The sequence below is a fragment of the Cyprinus carpio genome, chromosome B14 (genome assembly GCF_018340385.1).
Source record: "Cyprinus carpio isolate SPL01 chromosome B14, ASM1834038v1, whole genome shotgun sequence".
Classification (NCBI taxonomy): domain Eukaryota; kingdom Metazoa; phylum Chordata; class Actinopteri; order Cypriniformes; family Cyprinidae; genus Cyprinus; species Cyprinus carpio.
The window spans coordinates 13,530,319-13,552,557 of record NC_056610.1 but is presented as its reverse complement, the minus strand read 5'-3'; the positions used below and the strand labels follow the sequence as shown (position 1 = coordinate 13,552,557).

Genomic DNA, 22,239 nt, shown 5'->3' with positions numbered 1-22,239 from the left:
CAATTTGTTGTATAAACGCAATGTAATTCGAGCACAAGAGCAATACTGGCTCTATATCAGCATGGCTGTGATTAGGCCAGAGGCATCATATATATATATATACATATAGTCCCAAATTTTTATCAGTTTTACTGGTAGTCCACTGTACGAAGAATTTTTGGGTATAATTTGTCACAGTTTACTTAATTTTGCTATCCTTACTTGCATAAATCCACTAGTAAAAAAATATCCAAAATTATATTTGTTGTCTGAATAATGGTTTAACTGTATGAAATGCTAAAATACTTTGAAATAGCTATTTGCATTGTAAAATTATTTTAGATGTTACAATGCTTATTTATTTATTTATTACCACATTGCCTAAATGAAAGCACACTCAGTGGCTGCATTAAAATCGTCTGTTATCCTGTTCAAGATATTCATTCACTGACATCATCACATCCAGCTATAACAGTTTTCTACAATTCCCTTAAGAAGTACTAGCTTAAAGACAACAAGCTTGCATTAATAAGCTATTATCGTGTCAAAGTTTGACTTCCTTCCCTTGCACAGACAACATGAGATGGGAATTATGTCATCCACGCAAGTATAGAGTACAGCATAGATTGGAGTTTCAGTCTGAGCCTATTTTTTTTTCTTTATTCCCTTCAGAGGCCCACTAAGTAATAGTGACAGTTATTATGGCAGGCTGTTATGTTTCATTACTATCAGTTAAGCTGCCAAAAACACTTAAAGGAGACAGCCGTCTCTCTTTTCTCTTCATAACACTGATATAGCAATGTGAGGTGTCTATTATGCCCCATTACTCTCTTCTAGAGACTGACAACTTCAGGGTGTCTTTGTGTTTTTGCAAAGCTGCAACAGTGAAGAAAACTTCCAAAGAGAATATAAAACTGGGTACTTTGTTTGGTCAAGGTGGTCTAAGCAATCTGTAGTGACAGGCTTTGATTACATTTTGAAGTGTGCATTTAACACATTTAAATGTACAAAATTTAATCTAATTTTACCATATGCATTTGATCAAAACCGACATTCTGAAATTTTAATATTTTCCTCACAGAAGCTTGTAATACTTGGGCTTCAGAGGATTTAAAATATAATCCACAAATGTGTGTGCGTACAAATATACACACACAAACAGGATGACCACAGAAATCCACAGAATCACGATATGAGTGGAGCATGATATTGAGTTAGTGTTGATTTCGTGACAATCAGTACATCTCACTACAATAAACTGACAAATTGTATTTTATGTCCACAGTTTATGTCCTTGTTCTGCCTGTATGAAACTGAAATAGCAAACATACTCAGCTCAAAAAATAAAGAGTTGTGTCTGACCAGCAATGCTAGTAAAAAAGGAGCACAAGGTTTAGTGTAAAAAGAAATTCTGAACTCAATGACCAGTGATGGAGTAAAGAGAAGGAACTTTTTTTTGCCAGGTACTTAAAAGATCCATAAGCATGTTTTAATTTTATGTGTTCCTTATTGTAAATGCACAATATGTCTATCCATAATGTTACAAAATATTACTATTTCTTATAAACGCTTCTGAACTTTCCATTCATTAAAGAATCCTGACTTTTTTTTAATCACAGTTTCCAAAAAAGTATTAAGCAGCACTATTGTTTTCACTCTTAATAATAATAAGAAAAAAAAAATGTTTCTTGAGCACCAATTTAGCATGTTAGAATGATTTTTGAAGGATCATGTCTGCTGTTGAAAATCCAGCTTATTCCAGTTATCACAGGAATACATCACATTTTGAAATACAACACACACACACAAACTGTTTTAAATTGTACAAATATTTCATTTTATTACTGTTTTTAGTTCATTTATTGATCAAATAAATGTAGCCTTAGTGAGTAAAAGAGACCCAAAAGTTTGAGCAGTAGTGTATATGTAGAATGTAGAAATCATTAACCAATTGAATATTACCTCAAATCAAGAATGTAGAATTCATTAAATAGAATATTACCTCAGATCAGGAATGACAATGGTGAAAATTCCATGTAATTTGATTATTTCATCCTAGAAAACCCCTACAATGTGCACAATAATGAAACCTAAAGAATGTCAATATGGCAAGGAGCTCAGACTAGTGGAAATAAATCATGTCCATTGCATGGGGTAAAATTGATTTAGGTACTGCAAGCATAAGATTCGCTTGAGTAAAAGTGTGCAGCTGGATTAGGCAGTCCTATGGTTTCCCGGCACACAATTACTCCATAAGCAAATGGATAGTTTGCCCGAAAAATTGTCATCATTTAGGCTACTCAACTTTATGCCCTTCCAAACCTGGGTTGCATTTCTCAAAAGCATCGTTAGTCAATTATGGTCGCAAGTTCTGTCGTTACCAACAGTTCAATGATTCAGTGTTTCCCGATGAACATTCGTCGGGAACAAACGAACATTTGCAAACAGCGTCGCAAACTTACATGGTTGGAACTACAGCTCTCGACCTGTGGTTAGAATGATAATGTCTTGTTAGCAAGGAATATGGGCTTAAATAAATATGCTCTTGGGCACAATAAGCAAGCTAACAAGCAGTACAATCTATATATTTAATTCTATCGAAATATAAATGCATTTTAATCGAAATATTTTTGTGCATCCTCTAAAAGCGACATTTTTTATCGAAATATAAATGCATTTTAATCGAAATATTTTTGTGCATCCTCTAAATCAAACATCAAAAACCTAAGGAAACCCTAAAGTAGATGACGTGAAAAAGAGGTAACCAAAACGCAATGAATCAACAAGTGAATAGCATCATGTGCATAAAAACCTAAGGAAACCCTAAAGTATGACGTATTAGGTCTGATAAGTGAATAAGAAAACCTCCATCACTGATAGTCAATTATGATTCTCGGTCCGTGTACTTGGCGTCCAACAGATTTTCCCTTTGAAATTAGAAAACCAAAATCGGGAATTGAGCGTTCAATCATTTTTTTATTTAATATTAAAAGTAGAAAAATGAGAAAACAGCTCCTTTTTAGTGTTTTTTTTTTTTTCTTTTATGTATCGTAGAAAAGTAATTCAGGATTTTTTTTTCGTTTTTCGTTCAGGGGTAGAAAAATGTATAAACAGCTTGAATATTCTATTTTTACACATGGGCGGGAATTAAACTCCCTTTTCTGCTGATTGGTCAGTCGTAGATCTTCCGCAGTTCCGCAAGGCAGAATAATAGTCCTCTGCTGCTGCAGTTGTATGGATTCTTAATGTGTTTATTGCAACTTTCATCATTTTCTCATCAAACAACCAGATTAATGAATATCTCAACACAACTCGTACCAGGGCAGAGTCTAGACAGCGCTTTCTTCTGTGTAGACCAGCGGTTTACAAAGTGCCAAAGGGTCCATGGAAAAAATTTCTATAATTTCCGTATTTGACAGACTGTAAAGGCACGTTTTTGATACATGTTGTGATTTATTCCAAAGTGACTTATATGATGCATTTAACATCAAATAATCTATCTAGTAGGTGCATCAAGTAGGCTGTTTGCTGTGAATTGGTTCATGTTTGTGGCATGCGCCAGAAAGATGCTCAATGATAATGAGAAGTGCTAAAGCAGCACATTTTGCTGTTCACTTTATTTTTCAAAGGCATGACATTTTGTTGACATTTTGAACGTACACAAATGAAAATATACTTTTTTACCATACGACCATGGATGACGGTATTATTTCCCCTGCTGAGGAAAAAATCCAAGTGAACATCAGTTAATAGGCCTACACAATATTAATTAAATAAACTCAGCAAAAACAAATTTATGACTGCATATTTGCTGTTCACTTCAATACTGGTCTGCGCTTGACTGTAGTCACGTTTGTCTGCTGTTTAGTTTACTGAGTTTATTTAACATATCGCAACTTATTGGAACTGTGTGAACTATAGGGGTAACTCACCTTGTTATTCTAAAGGCTTATTACCTTCCTTTTTCGAAACACACACACAGACACACAAAATGTCCTAGGGTGTGTTCAGCCCCGACAAAATGGTGCAAACCCGTTTTTCCTTTTTAAATGGAAACGTGGTGCGTTAAAAACATAGACAGTAAAAGAAATGGACACAGCGACCCCATTGGAACTCAACTGAGACAAGTGAAGCCCATTTTTAGCGATTTTTAGCACTTCCGTTTCTGACGCGCAGACTCAAACTAAGCTTGATGACGTCAGAAACCTGTCTGACAGATGTAAATCTTCTAGTAGCTGTGCATGCAAACTGCCATCGTTAATCTTCCAGAGACGGCGAGCTTGAGCGGGGAGTTCTTTGGCCTGAGTGAGCAGGAGTAAGTATTCTGATTAATTATTTTGTATAGTATTTTAAAATGTAACGCCAGTACGCCATATCTCTTGACGTCTCCCCGATTGCCTGCAAGCTTCTCCTCCTGTCTGTATGGTAATTTCTCTACTGTGCGATAGAGAGTCGAGTGGTTATGACGCAATCGTTAGCCTATTTTTACAAAAACTGTTTCTACGGGGGCCATAATGTAACATAGAAGATAATGGAGCCCTTTATACATTGTCGTGTATCTTTAGAAATAAATAATGGACAAATGGAGTCTTTAAACGCCTCAGATGTAAAGTTATTCGCTGTCAAAGTGACGGCAAAATGAATGGGAGTCAATGGGATGCTAACGCAAGTGAAGTTCTGCTACAAGATGGCGGCACGCGGCCGACTTCATCTTCCGGTCGACTTCCTTCCCCCCTGGTTAAAAACCCTGTTCTATTAACGTTAAAGCTGCAGCTATGGCAGCTGAGAAGGCCATTCTTTGTGTTCTTTTTGAAGAATTTTCAGAGCCTGATGAAATCGGTATAAATACGTGTTTAATACTGCAAAATACGTTCAATGTTACAGTCACTGCCCTTGCCATCCAGAATAAAATAGAACACCCCAATCTAGTGAAGGGATTTGTGGAAATTGTGGTTCCTAATTATTGTGATCCAACATTTGTCTCGCATTTCAGGATGAACAGACAAACATTTCAGGTGAAGGATAATCCACTTCTTACCTCCTAGACTGTGTTATGATCTATATGACCTTATTATTTTTCTTTTTATTAGTATTAGGCTTATCATTATTGCTGATCACTGTTGTTGTGCTATGTTATTGTAATATTTACCATTATATAATCAGAGTAGTATAGAAAAGTTTATGAAAGTGTCGCTCCACAATACAATAGCAAAATATATAAATATGGGTAGTATTTTTAAGTTACACAAATCAGTGTCTAGCACACCTTCCTAAGGAAAGGATATGGACAGAAGACATTGGAATATGATATTTAGACAGACTTAAAGAAGTTCCAGATCTATACCAGTGCTCTTATTATTTCACTTATTTTGCCTTTAATGTCAATATTTATTTAGATGTTAATTACATTGTGCAAGCTGTCTCTTTAATATCGCATGGTTTATATACATGTTGCTGCTGATTGGGCTGACATTTTTGACACATCCACCAAACAAGAGAAAACGTATCTCAAACCCCGTTGCACACCGTTTCCTGGAAAACATGTCGTTCAAACCGGAAACCGTAGCAAACCACTGCGCACCGGTTTCAGCTTGAACTTGCCCCTGCTCTCACTTGGCAGAGAATGGCAGAGACTTTCACTTTTTTTAAGCAGATGCAAATCTGTCGTAAAATAATCCTATTAATCTTGTGGTGTATATTCCAATCGTTCTTAATTTATTCTGTAGGGTTTAGTGAGAATCATCCCGAAATGGCAAGTTACATTTATGAAAATATTGCGTTACAGTCCTATGTGTGAGTGCACATGCAGCTCACGGCCAGCACAAGCGCATATCCTTTTGAGGTTTTAATTATAATCGAATTTTTTTTTTTAAAAGACTACATTATAAAACTCAAAAGAGTGTGTATTTTATCTCTGTTGTTCTCCGATTGTAAGATAGTCAGAATGACAGGTCTTGAACATTATAATAGGCCTGTTAAGTCAATGCATTATTCTTTCCTTTTTGTATTAGCGTTTAAAATATTTTATTTAAATTATAATTAATTAAACAAACAAACTTACTTGGCGACCAAGGTAGGCTATGACAGTCGTCATATCATGCATGCCCAGCTGATGCAAATCATAGAATTTATATCTACACAGAAGAAAGCGCTGTCAACAGTCTGCCCCGGAATGGATTGTTTTGAGCTATTCATTTGTCTGGTTATTTGATCAGAAAAAGAAGAAATGTAGTTGCAATAAACACATCAAGAATCTGTTCACCTGCAAGCAATGGATGACAAGTCAAGTCAATTCATCGCTGATCATTCTGAGTCAAGTCAAGTCATCACTGATCGTCATGAGTCAAGTCAAGTCACAGCTGATCTTTATGAGTCAAGTCACAGCTTCCATTCCTGAGTCAAGTCAAGTCACAGCTGATCTTTATGAGTCAAGTCACAGCTTCCATTCCTGAGTCAAGTCAATCTCAGGTCATCTTCAAGAGACTCGCAACTTCTCAGCTGTTCGTCCAGAGTCTCCTCACGTCTCAGCGGTTTGTCCAGAGTCAGATCACATCACAGCTGATCTTCCAAAGTCATGTCACATCTCAGCTGATCATCCAGTCACGTCACATTACAGCTGATCATCCAGAGTCACATCACAACACAGCTGATCATCCAGAGTCATGTCACAACACAGCTGATCATCCAGAGTCACGTCACAATACAGCTGATAATCCAGCGTCACGTCACAACACAGCTGATCATCCAGAGTCACGTCACATCACAGCTGATCATCCAGAGTCACGTCACAACACAGCTGATCATCCAGGGTCACGTCACATCACAGCTGTTCATCCTGAGTCATGTCACGTCACAGCTGTTTATCCAGAGTCACGTCACAGCTGATCATCCAGAGTGACGTCACATCACAGCTGTTCATCCAGAGTCACGTCACATCACAGCTGATCGTCCAGAGTCACGTCACGTCACAGCTGATCATCCAGAGTCACGTCACATCACAGCTGATCATCCAGAGTCATGTCACATCACAGCTGATCATCCAGAGTCACGTCACATTACAGCTGATCATCCAGAGTCACATCACATCACATCACAGCTGATCATCCAGTCACATCACAGCTGATCATCCAGATTTGGTTACTTCCTGTCTGCTGCAGAACCTCTAGAGGTGTCAGTGGTACCCACTCATGAACTCTCTGTTGTCCTCTTACGGCTATAGAGGCTGCTTTTGAACTTTTGTCCTGCTCTGAACCGGCCGATAAGGCCATCTCTGAACTCTCGCCTGTCCAGTCACGGCTATGGAGGCCGTTTGTGAATCCTCGTCCTGTCCTGTCATGGCTATAGAGGCCGTCGGTGAATCCTCGTCCTGTCCTGTCACGGCTATGGAGACTTTCTGTGAATCCTCGTCCTGTCCTGTCACGGCAATGAAGTCTGTCTGTGAGCCCTCCGCCTGTCCTATTATGGCTATGGAGGCCGTTTATGGACTCTTGTCTTGTGTTGAACCAGCCATGGAGGCTGATTGTGAACTGTCCCTCTGTGTAGTCGCAACAAATGTATCTGACTTCGAACTGTCTGACGTGTCAGCTTCAGTCATTGAGTATGATTTAGTATTATCTGTCTGCCCAGTATCAGCCCATGAGTTGTGTGTCAGTTCAGCTCCAGTCAATGCTCTTGAATTTGAACTCTCTGTTCACCCTGTTTCAGTCAATACATCCTGTGTTGAACTGTCTGCTAATCTGATTTCAGTTAACGAGTCTGATTTTGAACAATCTGTCGGTCCAGTTTCAATCTATGAACCTGTTATTTGCCCCACTAGTCCAATCACGACCCCAGAAACCTTACCTGAGCTCCCTGTAGGCTCTAGTATAGCATTGTCACAGCCCAAAGTCATATTGACTCTCACACCACACAGACTGTTGCACATTACATTGGACTGCATTTCCCATCATCCACTGCACTGATTGCACACAGCTGTAACCAATCACATACACACTATATAACACCCACTCAGATCCTTCTCAAATCGCCAAGTATTGTTTAGCGCTTATCACTGTTATAGCTGATAGCTACTCTACGGAGCCTCTTCCCTTGCCCTGTTCTAGTTCTAGTCTTGGTTTTGTTTTGCCTTGCCTAATTTCCAGATTTGATTCTCATTTTGTGTTTTGGATTACCCCTTTTGCCTAGCTCTCTGGATATTGTTCACTGATCGCAGACCCACGCTTGCTCTTGGATTACTCTTCGTCCTGCCTAGTCTATTATTGTTTGCTGTGTATCAACCCATGCCTGTTTCTGACCATGTTAAGGAATAAAGCTCTGCAGATGCATCCGCATGCTTACTCTGTTTATTCCGTAACAACCAAGTAAATGGACCATTCTCCCTTCTGCTCTGCTAGTTGTTTGCATTTGTTCCCTCTTCAACTAGACCTGCTTAACATGATAGTTCCCATATTGCTATTTTAATTATAAATTACATTCCACTACACTGTACATGAATTACAAATGCTTGTATACTGTAGGGTACTGAGTATAAGCTGCAGCCACACACCGGACACCACCATGAATCAAAACCACTACAACATTATTGGGCGTTTCAGCTGCCAGCTACACATTCAAAACCATTTAAATGCTTTTCATGAGCTACTACTAACATCAAACACTGCCAAATAAACAAATCACTCATGCTCAAAACTAACATGCTTCATTATCACACTGAGTAAACCATCTGGAACTGAGGAAACCACTCTGAACCACCCTAGTTCAAGCCATCATCTAAAAACTTGATCTCGAATGTAATTATACAGTGTCAGGAGATTATAAACATTATACCCACAAAAAAACAGTGGTTATTGGGCTTCAAAGAGGTTTTATACAAGTAAGCAGTGCATTTTTGACACTTACAATCAAGACTTTGCAGTCCCATCTTTGAAATGTGTGATCCAGACCTCCAGCTTCAAAATGATCTCTCCTCAAATGCCTCCGGGGAGCGCTGTGAATGCTAATCACAACACATTAAGGAATTCTAATAGGCCAGAGGTGTCATTTGGGCATTCAATTACCCCAGGAGTATCTATAATTAAGGTTATGTGAACATCTATTAAAATAGCCATGTTCCCGGCAACTCTGGAGAGGAACTTTAATGAAAAACATGACATATGTATCACATACTGAAATGCAGAAGTGTGGACAGCTAAAAAAGGGATCAAAACTAAAATCGTCAAAACATGTTTAGGATCATATTACCGCAGGTTTTAAACCAAGCTGGTGGTAAAAAAATCGTCCATAAATCATGATGACATGTGACTAATTCTGAACAGTTGCTCATTTTCCAATTTGCCTACGATGACCATGGTAACTTTGTTCACAATTTCCAAACAATAACAGTCCAAACTATTTTGTTTTGTTATGCTCAATTATCTCCCATCATTTGTACAAGTACAGTAATAACAAGCAGATGGTTCTATAAATCATCATCGAAACTTAAAAATAGTTACAAATATTGCACGCCTTTGCTTCTGCACTACAGCTGTCAGTTGAATAAATTTTTTAACCAATTAAATTCTAAACTAAATAAATAATCAAATAATTCACAATTAATAATCAATAGTTGCTAAGAAAATTTCCAAATGAAGATTTCTCAATTGTTTTTTTGGTAACACTTTAGATCAGGAATCTATTCACTATTAAATATTCACTATTAACTAGGACTTTTCCCCTTAATAAATGCCTAGTTTGCTGCTTATTAATAGTTAGCTAGGAAGTTGCTAAGTTTGGGCATGGGATTGGATTAAGGGATCTAAAATATGGCCATGCAGAATAAGGCATTAATATGTGCTGTAAAGGTACTAATAAACAGCCAAAATGCTATATTCTAAAAATGCTATATTCTAATAATCAACTATTTAATAGTGAGAATTGGTCCTCCTTAAAATAAAGTGTTACTATTCCCCTCATATTGATATTGATATTTTGTATATATATATATATGTATATATATATATATATATATATATATATATATATATATATATATATAGATATATATATATATAAAAAATCAATATCAATATGGTTACAAAATGTGATTAGATGTGTATGCCATTATCCTACTTTTCCAAATGTATTTTCCTCCTTTTTTAAAGCAACAACATGTGGAGTTATTTCATTATAACACTTAAAGGAACTACATTTTAGACCATAAATGAACACAATTAAGAATGTTTACACACTGTGCTAATTTTTAGCTAACCTTGTTATGTAACTTACATACAGATCAGTAAATTACTTTATCATATTATATTTTATAAAATGAATTAACTAAATTACATTTTAATTAAATTGACAGCCCTGGTGTCTACATGTGCATTCGTGTGTACTGCTTACGGACATTGTGGACAGAATCACCAGTTTCGTAATGTGTATCCGAGAAGCTCAGGCGGATACACACCCTGCTATTTCCCATACTGCCCCCCTCCCTGTAATGATAGTGGTGTGGCACTGAGAGTGATGGCTCAATAACAGACCTACAGAGAACGGCACTCTGAGGTGAATCACTCTCACATGAAACAGTCTTAAGAATGATCTCAAGCATCTGACAGCACATGGCTCCCGAGCAACCATTATTTTGAGTGCAGTGGAGGTTATTCTGGTTTATACAGTGATAAACTGGCCAAGAATATGCTTTGTTGCAGCTTAAACTTTGAGGATGTGAAAACTAAATAGTAATATTTTGTAGGGCAATAAAGAGGGAGAAAGCAAAAGAGCTCAGCATACATATGTTATGCCAAGTACTGTCTGAAAAAAGCAGGCATATCAAACTGTGACAGGGAACTTAAAAAAAAGTGTTTGTACAATACTGGCTGCTTGTATTTCAAAACAAATATCCCCTTTTAAACTTGGCATTAACATGCCTTTTGATATTCAGATAGCATCCAATGTGGTCAGATATATATTTCCTATACTGTATATTATATTGTATATATACACACACTGCAATAGCTCATAGCACAGACTGCAAAAGGAATAAAACACTTTGTTCTGATAATCAATATGTCCCCTTTCCAGGTGTTACAAATGAAAGGAAACATGAAAGTAAGCAAGAAGCAGAGAAACAGACAAGGAGACACAAATAGTGTGTAAGGAAATTATAGAGTTTCAGTGGAGGAAGTGTCCCTACAACCAGCTGCTTCCTCTAATGTTCAAGTCCATTGGGTCTATCTCTGGGAATACTGGGTGTGTTATAATTTTGTAATATTAGGCCTTTCAGAACAGATGTTCTGGAGTCAAGATCTCATAAAAAGACCACTAAAACCGGCTTTGGTGCTGCCCTGTAATCTGTCCAGTTCAAACAAATTCAGTGAACTTCTTACAGAACATACAGATGGAAATGGCAGGACTGAAATAATTGTATACTATAGGTGTAGCTATGAATACCAGCTGACCACCTGTGGAGAAAGGGAGAAAACCAACCAGCTGGTTTATTAAAGGAATAGGAAAAACCCCAGAAAATTTATGGAATACAAAAGGAAACATATATAATAAAAAAATATATATATATATAGTAATAACAAATGTCTGTGTGTGTATGAGACGAGGTTCAGTTGCAACATCTTTTATGCATAATGATTCTTCAAAAAATTCTCCTTTTGTGTTTCAGTCTTCTTTCTGGGTGAAGACTGATCAAGTTCTTGTCTGGGAGTAGCTACAAAAACACTCAAGTTAAATATACTCTTCTCGAAAGGTCCAACCCAAACATTTTTGTTGTACATGGACGCAGTTCAAAGGCCACATGTGTGTCCTCACAGTTCCTGTCCGTGACCGGTGAAATCCAACAGCTCTGCTGAGCTGAAAATGTCAAAGATTGTGAGTCCCTACAGATACCAGAGTATGAGCTGCTAAGAGAGATGGGGACAAACCCAGAACGAAGTCAGGATTAACAGTTGGATGAGGTTTAACTAGGTGCAGGAGAGCTGATTGAAGGTTGAAAACAACCTTTTGCACATCTGTGGTACTGTACAGCTTGGTGCTGAATGTGAAACTCAAAATACCACCATCATTTACATGTTGTTCCAAACCTGTATGATTTTACACGTACAACACAAAAGCAATTCTAAAGAATGTTACAGAAACCAAAGTCTGTCAGTTCTGTACATAAAAGTGCTTTTGAAATCATGTGATAGGTTTGCAAACAAGAAAATGTTTTTTGAAAGAACAGGCCTGGCCAAAAAGAGCCTTACGCACATAATCTCAAGTAGTACCATCCTACTTATTGTGGAGCTGCTTTCTCGCTGACTTCCAGTGAGTTTGCAGGATGCCATCTGTGCATGTGTGACAGTCTACAACTATTAATTGAGTGAGATAAATAACATTTAAACTTGTTGTGTGATTGTGCGTATGTGTGACCATTCCTCCCTAAGCATTTCCACAACATTTAATACAGCAAATACAGCCACAACACGTTTAAAACAACAGTTGTATAGAGTAAAAGTGATGGACAGTTCTGACCTCTTATTGCCCCACTGGGTAACACACTCAAACAGAATTCTTTTCCATTTTCTTTCCTCACTTCTGTCCATTACGTGTGCAATTCTCCCAAGACATGATGTAATGGGCCTGGACAGTCACTGTGTAGGAGGCGGCACTGTCGAACCAGGATTAAATGGCTGCTTATTTAGCCTGCAGGTTTGCTTGAAAAACAGTCACAATGGGGAAAGGCCAGTTAAATTGATTCAGCAGGATATTTGGTGTAGTGGTTAAGACTCTGGACTGGAAACCAGAAAGTTATTCTGGAGGGATCAGACAAGTAATGATCTAATGGTGCCTTTGTAAGGTGACATCACCTGAAGGTTGTGGAACGAAATTCGACTGGGCCAGTTTTGTGGCGATAAATAAAAAGTTCATTACTGCACTATATAAAGCGAAACAGATGTAGGACTATTGTTACTAAGGGTACCATCTTATTAAAATCCTGTGTGACAGATTCAAAACATTCTGTATTCCTCTCTTTTTTGCAATGGAAACAGTAATGTGGAAATTTCTTATACATAATAAAACAGCATATGAAACAATGAACACAACTCGCCAAATGTGACACATGAGATTCAGTGAGTCACTAATTTATCCTGTTCATGTGGGTGGTGCACATCATCTCAGAGGGGATTTGCCAATATGGACAGAATAACAATGTGACAATTAAGTGCTACTACACTAATTTGTTGGATGCTTCACTTGCAACCTACTTTTTCCAGACAAAATCAACAAAACAGGCTAGAAAAACAGACACTGTGTAAAATCAAACCCTCTCGACAGCTGTCTACTTCTGGTCTACCAAATGAACCATCAAACAGTGACCCAAACAGAGTTCAACTTCACTGCAAGACCAGAAAAAGCAGCATGACCATTAAAAACAAAGTACAGAATTATTCAGACAAACTGTATTTAGCTGGAGAACATCCTAAGGGTTAGGCAGCAGTCGAAGCAGGTGATGCATTGTGGGATATGCCTCATGGGGGTCCATCTGTCTGTGCATGTCTCAGTCCACTGACCAAAAGAATATTCTCTTGATAAAGAGGAGAACGGAAGGGACATGAAATCCACATAGACTCCGACTTTTGGAAACAAAGTGCTATTGTAGCTGGGTAATACAGCTAAAAACATTTCAATATGTTCACTTTTAGGCAAAAATATATGTATGTACACTATATTGAATATTATTCTTGTATATAATGTATTGTATATTGAAGTTAAAAAAGATAATTCATAACAATAGACTAAAAATCTGGAATCTTCTACCATCTGAATTAAGACAAACTGAGCATTCCCATTTAAAAAAAAAATATTTAGTCCTCTTGTTACATCATTATTAACCCTCTGAAGTTGATTAACGCGTATACGCGTTATGAGGCATTTTCTCCTGATGACCCCGAAAATAACTTAAATTACACTTTCAGTTTTGATTGTACAGATAAGAGCAATACATCAATCGAATCTGTAAAGGGTCTACTTTTTTTGTATACAGACATAATAACAACAAAACTTTGTGCACTTATAAAATAAAGATAACAAACAAGGAGTGCTATCTGCTGCCTTTGTCTGCGCTGATCTCCATTTAGACACGCGTCATTAAAATGAACTGTAACTCCAGTGAATTCTCAACAAAGAGACATGAGAGATATACAGTATCTATAGAAAGCCTGACATGTCTACTTTTAAACTAAACAAGTGCTACCAAAAACAAATATTCTGTGATAAAGTAAATAAACCTAAATATACTTCCTGTGGTAACATTTAAATGAACTGTTTTAATGAAGTTAATGAATTAGTTTTAATTTAATTAAAAATAAATCAGTTTATGTGAATCCAATTTTACTCTCTTACAGAATAAAAAAGTGATTTAACACTATATAAATTTGTTGCACAGGATTTTAATAACATCTATGAAGTTAGGGCTACGTGGCCTATCATTCTCTACTACTCATGATTATGATTATCATTATTTAAAAATATGCATTACCATGCAAAACTAGTCTAATGGCACTGTTTTTTGAAAACATAATTGAAATCATCTCAATATTCACAATGCTGCTTAATTTTATAGAACCAGCAAAATCCGGTCACACTTTATTTTAAGGTCCAGTTCTCGGCATTAATAACAAATCATTGACTATGACTTTTGCCTCAATAAACTTCTAATTTGCTGCATATTAATAGTTAGTAAAGTAGTTGTTAAGTTTAGGTATTGGGTAGGATTAGGGCTGTAGAATATGGTCATGCAGAATATGTACCTTATAAGTACTAATAAACAGCCAATGTGTTAATAATAGGCACGCTAATAAGCAACTAGTAAATAGTGAGAAGTGTTACCCAAACACTTATGAACATATACTTTTCAATAAGTCACCCAGTCCTTGTTGCTTTAAATTACCAAGAAAAAAAAATATTTAGTCATTTCAAATGATTCACATAATGTTCAAGTTCAACAAATAATACTATGGTACACATTTAATTGTAAGAAACAGTTAGACCTCCTAGTTCACCTCAAAAACACCCATTTAACTGATGTTGTTAATGGATGCTGCTATAGCACTTGGTATGAAATCTGGGAAGATGAAATGCAGCATAGCAGGAACACAACTCAGTTATGTTGTCTTTGCGTCACATGACTGTCTGGCCATGAAAAACTCCACTTTTTCACAGCAGAGTGCAGCACGACCACCTCCCAAGCGTCGCTTCCCACGCCATCCAGACTCACCCTAGCACTTCATAGGCGCACACTGCAGCTCACCAAGCAACAGAGTCTACTTTGAGCATGTGTACAGAGATGCATGTATTAAATGCACATACAACAGGGTGCATGGCTCAGTATGGATAATATTATCACAACAGGGTGTTACACAGAAAGAAAAGCATGCAAACACACATACACACACCCCATAACACTCCAGAAGTGGAATCAGTTGAGAAGCAGGTGTCAGTGACAAAGAATTAACACCAGTCTACACTTTGCTAAGATCCGTCTCCTTCCAGATCCTTCTGCGATGCACTCTTATGGAAACGTATTTTTCCTCTCCACTGCTGCTTTCATTCCTTTATTATTGGCAGCTCTGGTGTCAGGTGCAAGTGCTCAGAATAGACCCTCATAATCCCCCATATTCACCGTACACTCCAGGACCCGTTCAATGCACAGCTACACAATGCAGCAACGACTGAAAGTTATGATGCCTCTCATACCTGAGCACCATTGCGTCAACGCCTCTAGTGCTAAAGGTCAAGATTGATTGACCTTTAGGTGATCAATTGGACATTAAAAGTGAAATGACACATTTTGGTCCCAAGAACATAATAAAATCAGAGCGATTGTGTAGGCTACTATGAGTTATCTGATTTGGTGATTTTTGCAATTGGCTACATCACTGCTGCTCTCATTCTCAAGTTGGGAGTTTTGCAACTTTTAGTTGCATTACAGAGCATTCTTGCATTTTATCCTCTTATGGCATACCATTCCCTTTGAAATTGATGCGGCAAATAAAATAAAAAAATGCTTTAGGGCCAGATTTATTAAACAGGGCAAATTAGCGTTAGAGCACAAAAGCCATAATGACCAGTGCAATCTACCAAGAGCAACGCAAATTAACGCCTGCTTTAAGACATGCTTTTTTGAGTGATAAATAATGGTCCAAATACCAGTATTTTGATGAGCACAAACGGTAGTAAATCACATTGCGTGATTCATTTTAATACTCTCCTCCCATAAATTTTGCATCTGAAAGGGAAACTCCTACGAATGCATATTCAACAAGGTCAGGCGCAAAAATAACTGTTTCCACGCCTTTTCAGTCTTGATTCTTCACTGTGCGTCTTTAGTAAATCCTGACAGCACTATTTTAATGACAAAAGACGGTTGGTGCTGGCGCAAGCTGTTAGTAAATCTGGCCCTTAGTTTTAGTCTTCTGGCTTAAGATCACATTATCACCTTCTGATTACTGTGCACACAAAATTTCCCTTATTTGAATGAAAATCTGTTATCTGCTTTATACAGTATATTTCATAATCAAATATTATTTATATGTCCCTTTTAATTTCAAGGTTTTTAGTGAGCAGCTACTGTAAATGGTTTGTTAGGAAGAAAAAACAATTATTAACTGCATAACTGTTTATTTGCATGAGCAACAGTTATTTTTTCCCATATGGCTGCCACTCCTCTGACAAGAAATGGAACCAAATGTTGATGCGTTTTTTTTTTTTTTTCATGCTAAAACTTACTGGCTGTGCATGTTGTTTTCTGCCTGAAGTGAAGCATGAACATTTTTCAACAAAATCAAATCCTATATATAGAAGGCCTATAAAAGCTGTGCAGAAAGGTTAAAAACATAGATAAATAAATAAATAAAAAGAATGAAGCATGGTTAGACTATCACCACTTATCACAAAACTTATCCTTAAAACAAAAGCAACAAAAGTGCCAATAGTCACTACATTTCAGAAGGCTTTACACAGCAGATGCACTGACATGCAGCTTGGGTTAAAAGCGTGCAATAGCTTTGCCATAAACTCATTATAAGCAGAGGAAAATACAGCTGAAATTGACTAAGCCTTGTGCATGCAGAGAGCAACTGAAGAGAGGTTTTGGATTGATTTTCTACCTCCTGAATAAGTACATGTCCAAATGGTGCTAACAACATCTCAACAGCTGCTTGTCAGTGTTGCAAAATGTCACTTGTCAGCATTCAACTGACAGCGTGTTTAAATGCTCAAAAGCTATCTAAACTTAAATTTGCCATTAAAAGCATAAGAGAGAGTTAATTTCGTATTCATGGTACAGCAAGCATTTTTAAATGAAATTTAAAAGTGAAATTAGATTTTTCATGACATTTGATTTATCATTTAAGTCATTTGATTTCTCATGACCTATATATATTGTTATTGTTATTGTTTTTTTTTATTTATCAACATGATTCTGTTATTCACCTACCATGAAGATATGAGTATTTAAAAAGAAAACTGTTTAAACAATACAATACATTTCACAGAGTGGCTGTTTTATAACCGATTTCACAACCCAGATTCCTATTCAATTACATGACTCACAATAACTGGTAGACAACACTCTTTTTCATCAACGTAGCACTTCATTGAAAGCAATGTATGATGTTGGACTCAGCTGGGCAGTCAGTGGACGATGAGCCAAACAGTGAAACCCAAGCTGACTAGAGGCCTCCTTTGACTCTTTGGGTTAACAATGCATGTCCACCACATGAACCATTAGTTATAACCACACTGACAGTAAATGTCAGTGCAACTATTTTGCAAACGCTCTTCAAAACTGCTAGATTTGAAATCAGATGCTTTAGAAATGCTGAAAAATTACAACAATGGTACAACTACATAACACAAGACGGATTTCATGTTTTCTTTTCAAGCAGGGGAATTGTTTAGCATGTACAAGCAAAATATACAGGTTAACACAAATGCTGAACAGCACTAACCTTTGGAGTGGAAGTCTGCAGCTAGTGAGCTAACAGGAGGCTTCTTCACAGCAGCGGAACGGTACACAATGTGAGAACGGCCACCATCCTCTTCCTCCTGCTCAATCACTTGATGTCCCGTTTCCACTGGCTCAATGAAAAACTCCTCCTTCTCAGTTCTGATCATCCCTGCCTGTACGAAGAAAAAAAGATAAATACATTGCTCCAACTTATACAAACATTACAATGCCATTCCACAGGATAAACAAAGACGTTCTTCAAGTTAATACTCCAGATATCTTGTCATAAATTGAGTGGCACAGAGAATAAAGGACCCATGCCAGGTGTTTGTTGGGTTGAATCCCTTGCTGATGATGAGCGGAAGCAACTTAACTCATGTACACTATTTTACTCCTTCCTTGAAAAAACAGGTAATTGAAAAGTGTAGAGACTGCACACACTGTACAACTCTAGCATGTGTAAAAACAAAAACAAAAGTCAATAAAAATAATTATAATTTTGTGTTAAACAGGCAGCCAAAGTTAAATAGAGCTCAATCAAATAGTATATCCATCTAAATAACAAAGTTTGGTATCAGGCTTTTGGAAAAGGGTTACATTTATTTCAAAATACAGTAATATTGTGAAATATTATTGCTATTTAAAATAACTGTCTTCTATTTTAAATATATTTTAAAGTGTAATTTATTCCAGTGATGGCAAAGCTAAATTTTAAGCAGCCATTACCTCAGTCTTCAGTGTCACATTATATTTCAGAAATTATTCTGATATGTTGATTTTGTGCTCAAGTAACATTTATTTATTATTGATATTGAAACCAGCTCCTGCAAAATATTCGTTTTTGTGGAAAACGTGATATGTTTACAGGATTCTCTGATGAATAGAAAGAACCTCAATTTGAAATAAAAATATTTGTTACAATGTAAACCACTTTACTGTCACTGTACAGTAGATCAATTTTATGAGTCTTTGCTGAATAAAGGTATTAATTTCTTACTGACCCAAAACTTTTGAACAGTAGTGCATGCTGTATATTAACAGTGAAGCAAATGACATTTAAAATAATTCAGCAAGAAAAAAGCTAAAGAAAATCAATCATGGTCAAAAGGAAATTAACTACACCAATGAAATCATTAGGCCACTCTGTTCTTCTGTGTGTTCAATCTTGATTCTAAATAATTTTACACCACAATTTCCATTTTAGCACCTTTTTATTCCTAATACGGGCGCTTGCTGAATGCAGAACCCTCCTCAAGGCAAACTTTAACACATAGCACTGAGATCCTCTTTCCAGCTTTCAGACTCTAAAAGGTTTAGTGTACCCTTAGGCCCCGTTTCACCTGTGCTGAGACACATTACTCCCACCAATATCCACCTTAAGTCAGTCAAATCTCAATTTTATTTCCACACCTGATTTAGGATCAGTTCTTCCAACACCAGCTGCATTTTAAACACAAGGACATTTATAACAGGAGTGGCTCTGAATCAGCTGTGGCACATATGAGACAGAAACTGGATTTCAGAAGCACCTCAGGGAGTGATATGCCAAATGACTCCCAGAGGAGACGTATTGTCTGTCTCTGCTTATGGCTGGAGTACCATTGCAGATGTGCATGGTGTGGACCACTGTGTAACTCTACAGGTAAGTAGTCATGGGTTCGGCTGATGCTTGCAGCCACCTGTCATTAAAACATTAGCTTAGATAACTCAAGACTTACTGATCATAATTTATTAATTTATAATTAAACTTTATTTGGCATACTACATGAGGACAATGCACATTTCTTAATATTAAGTCTAAAATGTGTTTTAATGTCATTTTTGATAAGGATTGTATGCTCTTTCAATAATATCGGTCTTCAAATTCAAAATATTTAAAGTGTGCCTAAAGTATACTTGCAATAGCTCCACTTTAGCACAATCAAATATACTGTACTAAGTATATCTTCAATTGGATTTTAGGTAAGGTAAGTTTATTTATATAGCAAATTTCCTACACAATGGCAATTCAAAGTACTTTACATAAAAGGAAGCAAAATAATAATTAAAAAATAATAATAATCCCAACAATAAAAACAAGGAATTTAAAAACTTACTGTTAGTAATGTGCTCTTAACACAAACAAACATTCTCAAGCTTTGTTCAACCTCTTCCCCACTAAGTGGAAAATCCTCACAGAATACCTAACTATTCCACTACTTCACCCCTACTTTGACCATCATAAACCAAACAAATAGAACTCAGAGGTCCTACTTTCAACTGATTAGCCAACAAACTTAAAGTATACCAGTTTAGTATACTAAAAATACAACTGCAGGGCATCACTAGGGACATTTTATATAGAAATTACAAAATTATTTATTTATTTATGAGTTGTTAAAATAGCATTGAGTTTAATACCCTTTATGTGATGGTTTGATAGTATTCATTCCATTCTAATTTATTGGTCTAGGCTGGCGTTACCCTACTACTGACTGCGAACAATTCTCCTTACCGCCACACAACACAAGATGTAATCCCTTGATAGCTAATTGGCCAGTGTGCGTAAACCACCCAAGCATCAGTGGCTTAGGATAAGTGCATGTCAGCTGTAGCTTTTACACGGGTCACTGCAAATGACGGTTTCTTGACATGATTCACACCGAAAGAAGACGGAGGGAGCCGTCACCGCCCAAGCTGAGCACAGTTGGAGTTTACTGAGCAAAAACATGCTAAAAGATCTATATGTCAGCCTGAGTTATGTAAGCCATCTCAGAAGGGCATCTACCCTGGATGACCTTCTCTTCGATGAGAGGAAGAAGAGAAGACAGAAACAGATAGAGAGAGGAAAGGAAAGAAGAGGAAGGAGAGGTGGAAGGTAGAAGAAGGAAAGCCAGAGGGCAAGATGTATCCTGTCAGGAGGGTGAAAGAGTAGCACCTGATGCTAGTGACAGGAGAGTGAATGATAAAAACGTCAAGCGGAGGTGCTAACACGCAGTGTCAGGTAATCTTTCTCTTTCTCGCACGCTCTTGCGCACTCTAGCTCCTTGCTCCAAAACAAGCGTTCTGAAAATTGCTTTCACTCTCCTTAATTCCATCTGTCTGTTTAGACAACTGGTAATTACCAGTCTTGCTGACTGCATCTATGCAGCATCCATAAGGGAAATATCACATCCCACACACAAACATAGGCATAAATTCATACCCCAGGCATGCTCCACATGCACGCTGTCATTGTCTGTCCTCTCACGTTGATATCTTAGACAGGAATGGCTGAATGATCTGGTGGTGAGCATGCAGTGATAATAACATGACCATTTTAGTACTACATGAACTTTTGTGGCTCCTGCATAGACTTAGACATGATGAGCATGTGGTTATCATCATAAAGTGTGTCATTTTATATTTCAAATTAAACTTAAAGTATATTAGAAATTATTAAATATTATGTTATGTTATACACATACAGAGACGCTACTTGTCAGAAGTTTGGAATAAATTAGATTGCATTTATATGATCAAAAATACAGTGAAAACTGTGATATTGTGGAATATTATTACAATTTAAAAGAACTGATTTCTGTTTTAATATATTTTCTAATGTAATTCATTCCTTTAATGGCAAAACATAATTTTCAGCAGCCATTACTTAAAAATTCTTATAACTATCAATTTTTGTGAAAACAGTGATGCATACTGGTCAGAAAACAACAGTAAAAACATTTCTAATGCTACTAAAGATTTCTATTTTAAATAAATGCTATTCTTTTGAACTTTCTATTTATAAAAAAAAAAGAAAAAATGTATAATGTATTTTTTTTTTTAATTAAGCATGCAGCAAAAACAGTTTTCAACATTTATAATAAGAAAAATGATTATTATTATAGCAATTTAGCTCCAAATGGTGAGCATAAATGTTTTATTTCAAGAACATTTAAAAAAAAATCTTAATTCATCAAATATAACAGAATATTTTAATAATTTGATTTGGTTTTATTACAATTGCAGTGTAAAATTAAATTAATAATTAATAATCCAATCCAATGCATTTATAATATCATGCTTAATATTCTCACATTGTATAAATGGGTATTTATCCATCAAAATATTTAGCTATTGCCATCATATTTTTGAAAAGGTTCCCTTAAACTCAAACATATTCAATGTCCAAAAAAGGAAGAAAAAAAGTCATCAAGTGAGAAAAGAAAAGGTCCGTTTACCGTTACGCAACACTAATAATATCCAAAAATAGTCCTTTTTAAATAAAATTCTCTGGCAATATTTAATACATATCAGATTTG

At 36.6% G+C, this 22,239-nt stretch overlaps 1 protein-coding gene across 3 annotated transcripts in view; it reads right to left on the bottom strand.

The window, feature by feature from the left end:
• Positions 1-22,239, bottom strand: part of LOC109102812 (A disintegrin and metalloproteinase with thrombospondin motifs 2-like) — a 123,573-nt gene that overhangs the window by 57,218 nt on the left and 44,116 nt on the right. For all 3 annotated transcript variants that reach the window (XM_042738159.1, XM_042738161.1, XM_042738160.1), the window contains exon 3: positions 17,961-18,132. In XM_042738159.1, coding sequence (XP_042594093.1) covers positions 17,961-18,132 — 172 coding nt within the window. The remainder of the gene's footprint in view (positions 1-17,960; positions 18,133-22,239) is intronic.